Genomic DNA, 10701 nt, shown 5'->3' with positions numbered 1-10701 from the left:
TCTATGGATCATAAAGACTTTATATAAATTTCATTGGAAAATTTTCAGTTCAAGATGCACACCGAGACTGAACTTAGGGTGGGGGAATGCAAACGGAAAGAAAGAAGCTAAACTTATAAGAATCTGAACACTCTAATTTTTTATTCAGTTTGTTTCAAAATAATAATATTAATCTAATAGTGAAATCGTTTGATAAAACAGCAATCAACATTTAAAGTATTTTATGTTTCAAAGTATGGCTCAAGGAACACCCATTGCTTAAATGCACTTAGACATAACAAGACAATATTTTTTTATTGGCATCATTGACACCTATGAACAGTAGCCTAGTAGATAGATTAAGGTTTAACCTTCCTTTTCTTTGGTGGCTGTTTAGAGACTTTAAAAGAACAGATAACTCATTTCAACAGGAATCTACTACTGATATTTACCTCTACATAATCTTTAGCTAAGACATGGAATGCCAAAAACCAGCTTTTGTCAGCCTGACCTCCTCCACCCCCTAACAACAAAAGTTATCCCCAAACCCATGTTTTTATTTTAGATGTATTGATCTTCTAGTGTAAGACGTGGCCTTTTGAATACCAAATGTAATCAGTGGCCAACAACCTGAATCCTTCTGGAGAGTGAGAAGAAGCAAAACAGAGAAATTTCTTTAAATTGTTTGGTGACTTTGTACAAATTTTAAGAGGTCAGTAAATCCTGATGCTTGGAGCTAAATCTACTGGTAAATAATTAATTACGTTTCTTAGACACTACAGTTTTTATCTTGGTAAATGGAGAAAACACAGCTTCGCCAAATATAGCATTCCATCTAAGTAATATCTTAAAGGCAATTATTTAAATATTACCACAAACAGGATTATATTTTGTTTAAATTAGACATTTAACTGAAGATAAATGCAAATGTCCATAGTTTAAAAAGGAAAAAAGATACAAATTAACTGACCTAGTCTTTTATCTGAGTTTATTAATACCATTTAAAATATTACAAATAAATCAATTACATTTCATGCATTTAAAATGCAAGTCTAAAATGTTCCAGAGAAAGGCTTTTCATTTCAATGTGAAATATCCAAATTATTTCAACATTACAATGAGCAATTAGTTTGCAGAATCTGCAAACATTTAAATGTAGTGTCAGGAGTATTTATTAACAGTTAACAATATTACCTTCAGGAAATACACAAAGGCCAAAATTAGTTGAGATTCACTTGGACAATTTATTTAACACATGGGTTTTGGCAGACCCAGTTATTATGAAATATAGGAGAACTCTCACTTTAACTATGCCTGAACTGCCAGCAAATGCAAATAAGTACATGCTCCATTAAATTAAGTGTCATCCCACATTTATCAAATATTGTCTTAGTTACAGTTTGATACCTATCTAAATTCATACTCGAGCAAAACTAGGCCCGGAAAGTGCGTTTGTGGCTCTGCACCTCCAGAAGTGAGTTCAAAAAACCTGCAGCTCATCAGAACTGCAAGAATAACTCTTAATATTTTCTTGTGACCAAAAAAAAAAAAAAAAAAATCAAGTTTACTTCAATATATTTTCAAATATTTACTGGAAGTAATGTACAAGAAAAATACTATACAAAATCGTCTCCTGGACAACTGCACCTCGCACCCATACACTGGTGGAGTTATAGTTAATTGATACCTAATCTAGAACGATTCTCCAGTTGTACAAACCATTAGGTTCAGATATATCTTACAATTTTTTTTTCTATTTTCCCTTTTGGCATTTAAACTATAGCCTCGTCTGAAATAAACGACAGCTTCTTCACTTCTTTATAAGTTTGAATCACACACACAAAAAAAGTTTAACCCTAAGAATCTTCAACGAATTGCAAAAATTTACAGAAATGGGTACTATACAAATTGATGGCTAGACTAGCAAAAAAAAAAAAAAAAAGGAGATTATGCTCGGGAGTGGTGAAAACGAGGTAGAAAAGAACAAACACGGAGATAGTTAATCTGGTCTCACCGGAAAGGGGTATTTTTGCATAAGAAAAAGACACCTACCCTCAGACCCACCCCCACCCCCAACCCATAAGTTAAGTTAATGCGATCAAAATAACTTTGGGATCAATATTAGCAAAGTTTCGAGAGAAAGACTTGCTCACTGCTAGAGGAAAAGCTATCTAGAAGGGAAACCAAATGGAAGGATGCTGTTTTTTTATTTTCTTTAGTTTTTTTTTTTTCGTTAAAAAAAAGTTATAAAGATAAAAGAAGGCTGCTGCATCGATTCACCAAGACTGCCCTTAGCTGAAACTTGCTTCGGTTCCACCCCAGGGAACAAAGAAAAAGAGGCAGAGCTGACGTCGGAGAGCTAAACTAGGAAACTCTGGTCTCGGTGACGCCAGATGGGCTCCCGACGGCTCTGCGCAGCACAGGCAGCGGCGCGCAGCGGCAGGGCAGGGCGCTCCGCAGCCTAGACGCCCAAGACTGAGGTTCTGGTACCAAGTCGCTAGCCCGGGGGGGCGGGGGGAGGCCATGGGTGGGCCTACTGCCTCGCCCTCCCCACGGCGCCGCTCAACCTTGCCCAGCCTAGTTGTTACCGCCCGTGCGGAGGCCCCCGGTCTCCCAGGCACTGGATCGGTCCAGCTCTACTTCCAGTGGCCGCTTTCCTGTAAAAGATGTGCCCGTCAAAGCTGGGGATGACGGAGGGAGGACAAGGAGGAGAGGACCAGACTTAAAGGCCCGGCGAGGCGCTGGCTTGGGCTGTACTGGGCTCCAACAGTGTCACCCGGTGGAGAGACAGCCAGGGCCCAGGAGAGCAACGCGTGTTACTTACATGTCCACATTCCCTTTACAAAGTTGTCACAGAGGGAGTTAAAAGAGAGAGGGACACGGACAGAAAGAGACAGAGAGAGTGAGCAGGGTGCAGTGTAGAGAGGCTGGAACTGAGGCCAGGACCCACAGGGCTCAAGCGGACCAAGGTGGGAGGGGGAAGGCGAGAGGGGCAGGGGTGAGGTGCGCGTCACTCCAGGCCGTTGCGGTGCCCAGGCTCGGGGGGCTGCAGCAGCTCCGGGGAGTGGCAGGGCGGGCTGCCCGCGGCGCTGTGCTCGCTGTCGGTGTCGCTGCCCTTCTTGCCGCCGCTGCCTGACCCCGCCGAGCCGCCGCCGCCGCCGCCGCTGTGCGTCTTCACGTGCTTGCTGAGGTGGTCGCTGCGCATAAAGCGCTTGTTGCAGACCGGGCAGGCGAAGCGCTTCTCGCCGGTGTGGGTCCGCAGATGCCGCTGCAGCTCGTCGGAGCGCGTGAAGCGCTTGCCGCAGAAGAGCCAGTTGCACACGAAGGGCCGCTCGCCCGTGTGCCAGCGCAGGTGCGCCTTGAGGTGCGACGTCTTGCCGTACACCTTGCCGCAGCCCGGGATGTGGCAGCTGTGCAGGCCCTTGCGCCGCAGACTCGCCCCCGCCGGACCCAGCCGCTCCGCCTCCTGGCAGTTGGGGCAGTCGCACGTGGCGCGGCCGGAGTAGCGGCGGGCGGAAGAGCGCGGGGAGCCCCCCAGCGGCGCAGACGGCCCCGCGCTCAGCATGGAGCCCCCAGCTCCGGCCAGCGGCGACGGGGCCGAGTCCGGGTAGGAGCCGGGCAGCACCGGCTTGAAGCCGTCCATGAGGTGCTGCCCGGCGGGGCTGAGCAGGTGTGAAGAGGCGCCGCTGCTGAAGGCTGAGTGGCTCAGGCCTGAGTAATCCGAGTTGTAGCCTCCGAGCGGCGAGTGCAGCGAGGTTTGGAGCCCCCCGGCGGCGGGGTGCAGCGAACCGGGCAGCGCCGCCGCGCCGTTCGGGTTCTGCACGTCGATCCAGCCCGCGCCCACGTCCCACCAGCTGGAGGCGCCGGCCGAGCCCACGTCGCCGGCGGCGCCCAGGCCGGGGTGCGAGGGCTTGAACCACGACTCGTATGGGTGCGCCATGCCCACGCGCGGGTAGATGCCCTGCAGCCCGTCCACAGAGGTGTGCACCTTGGAGATGAACACTGGCTGGTGGGAGCCGTCCTGCGAGTGCGCGGAGGAGCCTCCGCCGCCGCCGCCGCCGCCGCCGCCGCCCCCCGACACGCCAGGGGCCTGGAACACCGAGTAGTCGTTTGCGAAGGGAGAGCTCGAGGCGGCGGCGGCGGCTGCCGCGGCGGCGGCGGCGGCGCTGCTGGAGGTTAGGGAGAAGGCGCTAGAGCCCGGCGAGCCGCCGCAGCTGAACGAGTCGGTCACCAGGGCCGCAGCCGCGGCCGCCGCTGCCGCGGCCGCCGCCGCGGCCGAGGACGAGCCGCCGTTCCTGGAGGGGCCCGACACGCCGAAGCTCGAGAGACTGGAGCCCACTACGTTGCAGCTGCCGGAGGAGGAGGACGAGGAACGTTTCCAGGGGTGGAAGCCTTTGCCGAAGGAAGATGAGCTGTCCGAGAGGGAGGAGGGAGACGGGCTGGGGCTGCCGATCTTATTACAGGTAGCAGCAAGCATGGCCAAAGGAGTCGATCCCAACCTCGGTTCTTCCTGAGAGAAGGAGAGGAGAAGGGGTGGGGGAGGGGAAGTGGGCAAAGGGCCAGTGGGGGAGGGAGGAAGGAAATGTGCATCAGTGCTCCGGTAGCCTCCAAAACGCCCCCACTGCACCCCATTTCTCGCTGCGGCGCGGCGCCACCAACTCACCTGGCTCCCCCAACAGCCCCGGCGCCCGGCTGCTTTCTACTCTACGGGAGGGGACAAGTTTGGCTGCCGGCATCTGATTCGGGAGCAAAGCGCCATGCTAAAGAAGAGTTTGACAAGTATTCTCAGCTAAAACAACACTCTTGTGCACACAAGGCCCCAGGCACTTCGAAACAAACAAGCAAGCAAAAAGTCCAGGTTGGGGAGAAAGGAAGATTCCTTTGCGGAGAAGCCTGGGGAAAAACCATTGGATTGCTTTTAAGAGCGCTACCCCTGTAATCCACAGAAGAGCTTTGAAATTCCTGTTCCGGTCCCCAGAAACCCATCCTGGGTTGTTTTTCCCAGGCCAAAAGACGTCAAACTATAGGGCTGGCTCGCTCTTCCTGATTTTCTTAAAAAAAAAAAAAAAAAAAAAAAAAGTCTACAATAGTAAAAAAGAGAAAGAGAGAGAGACGGGTTCAACGTACCTGCAAGACAAGGCGGGCTGCGGAATTTTCTAAGGGGAAGAGGGAAAATCTGCAGTTTGCCCAGGAGGAAAAACTTGCTCTCTTTACCCCCGAAATCGTCGCACGTAAAATGGGCTGGGCGCACGTCTCCCGGGCGGGGAGAGGCTGGGCGCTGCGAGGTGGCTTGTCTAAATGCCCTTCGAACCTTTTCCTGCTCTGAAAAAAAGTGACTCTGCCCCCCTCTCCCCCTCTTTCTTTTCTCCAAACTCACTTGTATTTAAAGGGGGGAAAAAAGCTCTCAATAGAGACTGATAGCCCGTGGCCTGGCCGGGGCGACTTTAACCCCCTCCGATCGGCAATAAAAGGAAACTAATTAAACCAGCAAGAGAAAATCCTGAGACTCACCCCTAGAAGTGAAGTTGCCATCACACAAAAGTGCCCTCCTCCTCTCAGAGGATCTTTTTTATATTGATAAATCAGAGGCAGTGTTTTTTTTAGAGGTGTGCAATACAATGATCAGTTCCGCCCATTCCACCACAATTGTAGCTCCCTCTCCGGCTTTGAAGTGCCGCGGAGGCGCGGCCAGCCAATCTGCGGCCTCGCCGGGCCGCGCCGCGCGCGCGCCGTGAGGTCATCGGCGCCGCCGCCGGCCGCCTCAGGGGGGTGAGGGGGGGTGGTGTTTGGAGCGGGAGCGGCGCGGGTGACTGCGTGTGTGTTGCAAAGCGGTTGTGTGTGTGTATAACAGTGTAACTGCGTACAAGTGTGACCAAGCTGAGAAGAAGACAGTGCAGACTGAGGGATGGGATGGGGGGAGGTTAGGGCAAGAGTATGGCAGTGACGGGGGGAGGGGAGGCACAGTGCAGAGAGGGAGAGGGGGTTGTGAGCGACAGTTTAGCTGCATGTGTGACAAAGGGGGGTAAGAGGGACGGACCAGTAAAGTGTTGAGGGGAAGGGTGTGAGTGTAGTGTAACTGTGAGTGACAAACCTCGGGAGAGAAGAGGGACAGTGCAGTAAAGTGTGCGTGGGCGGGGGAGGTGGTGTCTCTGTGTTTGGTGTGGGGGGAGAGGAAGGAGTGTGAATATGGGTGTTTGTGTGAAAAGGGGGGGAGGGTGGATGAGTGTGTGTCCTCTTGATGTGGGAGAGACGGAGGCTGTGTGAATGTTTGTGTGAAAGAGAAGGGGGGAATTGTGTGTGCTTGTGTGTGTCTGTGCCACAGAACTGGGGGTGGAGAACAGGAACAGTGCAGTAAAGTGCACATACGTAAAAGAGAGACATGGTGATGTGAAGAGTGAAACTGCGAAGTTGAGTGAGGCTGAATAAATAAATATTCACAAACGCTATCACTGTCGCCAACTTCCTCTGGTTTCCAGTAGCTCAAATCTTGAGTGATTTTTTCCCCTTAATTTCATGGTTACTATCACTACATTTTAAAAGAAAATCGTATTAATACCTTCCTCTCCTTTCCTGTCTCTACAGCCGAAGGGTAGAAATTTAGGGAGGCTGAGGGGTATTTTTTTAAAAGAGTTAGGGCTTGTGTGCGCCTGCGTCAAAGAGTTGTTACTTTGCTGCGGTAGCTTTTTTTTTTTTCTTCTGAGGTGGGATTCGGCTTTGGAAGTGCAAGTCTCACTCTAGGGGAGAGGGTGTGTTTGTCCCGTGGCGATGTGTAAATTTCAATACAAAAGGATTAGATAAAGAAGGGGGTGAGAGAGTATTGTTTTTTTCTGGGAGTGAGAAATGGAGCGTTTTATGGAATTTAGGAGTTTTCCCAGGAAATCCCGCCGCCTCTTTCTGAGAAAAAATATCAGGATTTTGATGAAATCTTTGAGCTTTATTTATCTGAGAATAGAAACAAGCTGTTGACAAATCGTGGACCACATGTATGGAGGCGTCTGTGTCTAATGGCGTTTGGGCCAGATCTATGAGTGTGTATGCATGGCAATAGACAGTTCAAATTTGGTGGGTTTTAGAACTTGCTTGCCATTTGTGTTATTAGTTGCCTTCAGAAATGTAATTACAATTTCACTGCCATCACAAGGGAACATCATAAACTACAGAAAGCACCATATCAGTGTAACAAAAAGTCCACAGCCCTTGGAGCCCTATTGAATATTCATATGTTTAAAAAAAGTAATTCACATTTTTAAGCAGTTGCAAATGCTCCCAGAAATCTAATTTTAAGTCGGAGTTGATTAAAATGATACTAGCTGAGAGAAGTGTTTTGTTTTGACTGGGGAAACATGTTAATTTTATTATTGTTTTTGAACCTTCCTCAAGTACGTCACAGCTTCTGGAGATGTCAAAAAAAAAAAAAATCCTCCTGGGGTTTACTGAACTCCAAAGTCAGGTTGTAGCATTTGTTTCATGGAGCAGAGTTGAGGCTGATGTTCGTGGTATGAGAGTGTGTATTTCTGACCCCTTTTTAACAGTGTTGGAATATTGACTGTATATCATATATATCTATTGATTAAGGGAAAAAGGTACACTCATACACTGAAGTAAGTGTGAAGTAAATTAATGAACTGCTTTCTTTCTCTGAAGGCTGACGCTTACCATAAATGTCGTGTTTCTCCCTGCAAGCCACTCTGAATGATTTTAGCGTGTTGAGAAGGCGTGACAGGCCAGCCCAGAAGGAGGAAGGGGTGGGGGAAAGGAGGGAACTCTGTTTAACAAATAAAAGAGAATTAACTTCATTGCTTTGGTCTCCTTCTATAATGATATTCATTTTAAGAACCTAATATACAGTTGTTCAAATTTGGGGTTTAATTTCTAATCAATACCATCATCCTCAAAGGTGGAGGAAAAAAAGGTTTGAGGGAAGACTGTCTTCTGTGAATAGTTATTTATCTTTTTATCCTCCTATCTCTGGTAGGAAGTGAGGCAGGACTATTGAAAAGTTAAATACTGATTCTGAGAGTAAACAGAGGCATTAACCACTGTTTCCTTAAAAAATGCTAGGAATTAGAAAAACTCAGCATCATGTGATTACAATTTTGAGTATCTACTTCTAAGATTTCATTTATATAAATTCACTTTAGAATCATATGTAATTCTGCCTATAACAATGGATCACAGTGTTGGTATGGATTTAATGAACACACTGGATTTCTCAGTTTGCATAAGGTTGGCTCGCAGCAGATTTTCACAAAGGTTTGCACGTGCATCTTTCTTCATTATGAAAAAATATATTTATGTTTTCATGTATATGTGTATTCCATTTTTTCCCATTTTTAAGTTAGGTGTTTATTTTATAGTAGTAGTGTCAAAGGTTTTTTCTCATCCTACCCCCACCACCCCAAAAGAAGTGGTTAGTGTTTGTCATAAGGCGTAAGACAGCAGAATTTAAAAGGAAAGACAGAGAATTATATAATTGACCAAAAATTAAAACAACAGTAATCTTGCTTCTGGTTTCAGTGAAACTGGTCTTAAAGCAGCTCTTTCTCCACTTTGCAGAAGTGACTCTATTATTTTTGAATCGCCCACAGGAGGGAACATCTGTAATCCATTGTAGATAGAGCCTGTCCAGCAAAGCATTTCATGGCACATCCAATTCAGTTTACCTTTGGTGATATTGATCACTGCTCTTGAGTATTATACCATAATAATATGGAGGTTTGGAAGGGGAAGAAAGACAGGAAGTGCAGGCTTTCTAACATTAATTAAAAGTTTCCCCACCCCATATGAAGTTTAAGTGCTGGCAGGGAGAGGGGTAGGTGGATATTCTGCTGTTTCTTGCAAACCTGTGAGATCCACTTTCAATAAAGCTAAAATCTATTAGCATTCTGTATGCATCTGCAGCATAAATTTCATTTGAATTTCAAATTTAATAAACCAGGAGGTTTTTAATCATCCCTGGTTTTATTTGTTTGATATTAACATGCTTATTGACCGGGTCTGGTGACCAGTTTGATCATTACAGGACAGCAAAAAGTTAATTAAAACGACCACAGCCCCTTAATCATATCATCTGTCTCATCCATGTCGCTCTCTTTATTACCGGTGATGATGGATAGTCTCCCAGATTAATTTCTCTGTTTCTTCGATTTGGACAACAGCTTTTGGGACCTAATTTACATCCTGGGAACAACTTGCTCAAGTATATCTAACACCTTGCAGCTACAATATACATCAACATCTCCTTAGATGGAGTGGAGAAAGGGAGCTTTTTTGCAGCCGGGTTTGAAGACTAATCAACGCTGCGATCTGGAGCTCTTACGCTTTCACAACCAAAGAAATGAAAGGTCCAAAAAAAATTAGAGGCCTCGATCCCTGCTTTTCCTTTTCGGGGAGTGGGGAATGAAATGTACCTCTGCTGTTTGGTTAAATAGATTAAAATGTGTAGATAGAACGACAAGTAAATAAAACCATTTGTAACCATTAAGTACAAGTGGGGATTTATAGTTGAAAACATCAAAGTTATCCAGGCTTTCAAGTGTCCGGCCACACATCTACACCAAATAAGGTATTGAACGTATTAAGTGTGGTCTGGTAAATACACAGCGCTGAAAAAAGCCTAATAGGAAAAAAAAAGTACACATGAACTATATAGGCGCCTGTCTCTGCTGGGTACGTTTAAACCGGGCTCTTCGCATCTGGGTTTCCTGAGCGTTGGCAGGGACGCGCAAGCTCTGGAAGCTGACCGGCCAGTGCCCGCTGCAGACCCAGGTGCCCTGGTGGGTGCCTCTCCCCAAATAGGGAGACAGCCCCCAATCCCTGGTCACTGTGCGGGGACCTCGTGCGCGGACTCGTTGGCTATTAAATAAAGCCTGAAAAGGGTGGGGAGAGAGCCGAGCGCCGCCGGCGGCTGCGGGGAGGAGCGGTCTGGGCCAGGTTGGGGGGTGTCTCCTCGCCCGGAGCTCTCTAGTCAAAGTTTCTTTCCTGCTGAAAAGAAAATCTGGCCAGGCACGGACCTGTGGATTCCTGAGGAGTGCCCTTTTGCTGTCCATTCCTGCTTTCGGGCAGCTTTACTAGGAAGTTACCTAACATTTCCTGGGAAGGGAGGTAATAAAAGCCCCTCGCTGGTGGCAGATTGTTGAGCTGTAGGTGGGAAGGGATCAGTCAGCCAGAGCCCAGAGAGGGCTGTATTTTCCTGATTGGAAAATGGGAACTTCCATACTGAACAATAGCCCCTATTAGTGAGGCTATTCGGTTTCAAACTATCCGGCCACATTTACAGCCGAGTCCTTAGTTTCCTGGTACTGCTTAATTGGATGCATTTGTTGACCACAGCGAAGCAGTAGTGACTCTTGATCTACTTGCATAGGATCTCCGGCTGGATGCAAAGCCTTGCCTTGGTGACTCTTTTTAAACAAATAGGACTGCTTGAGAAAGCACATTATTTCTTAATTGACTCGATCCCCCCACCATCACACTGCTTAATATTTATTCTTTTTCTCTGACGCTTCAAAACATTCAAAAGTTAGGGACATTTTAATTAAAAGAGACTCATCTAACTTAGGATATTACATCCTTTGATTCCCTTTAGCTAGGGCATTCAAATTGCCTATATTCAGAAAGACAAGGGAGAGTTTTCCAGTATATCAATCATATGAATGTGTTGGTAAATTCACAGATAGGAAAAATATGAAGATACTTAGCCAAATAGGTATTTCTTCCTAT

The 10701-nt window shown here is 47.1% G+C and overlaps 1 protein-coding gene across 1 annotated transcript; it reads right to left on the bottom strand.

Moving 5' to 3' along the window:
* Positions 1–2989: 2989 nt before the first annotated feature.
* SP8 (Sp8 transcription factor) lies at positions 2990–5511 on the bottom strand (the record flags this gene model as incomplete). Its single annotated transcript, XM_081244210.1, has 3 exons — positions 2990–4485; positions 4643–4739; positions 5491–5511. The coding sequence occupies 3 exons, from the start codon at positions 5509–5511 to the stop codon at positions 2990–2992; spliced, it is 1614 nt and encodes a 537-aa protein (XP_081100336.1).
* Positions 5512–10701: the final 5190 nt, after the last annotated feature.

The sequence above is a fragment of the Mesoplodon bidens genome (genome assembly GCF_964165515.1).
Source record: "Mesoplodon bidens genome assembly, chromosome: 9".
NCBI lineage: Eukaryota > Metazoa > Chordata > Mammalia > Artiodactyla > Ziphiidae > Mesoplodon > Mesoplodon bidens.
This window is presented reverse-complemented; position numbering and strand designations above follow the sequence as displayed.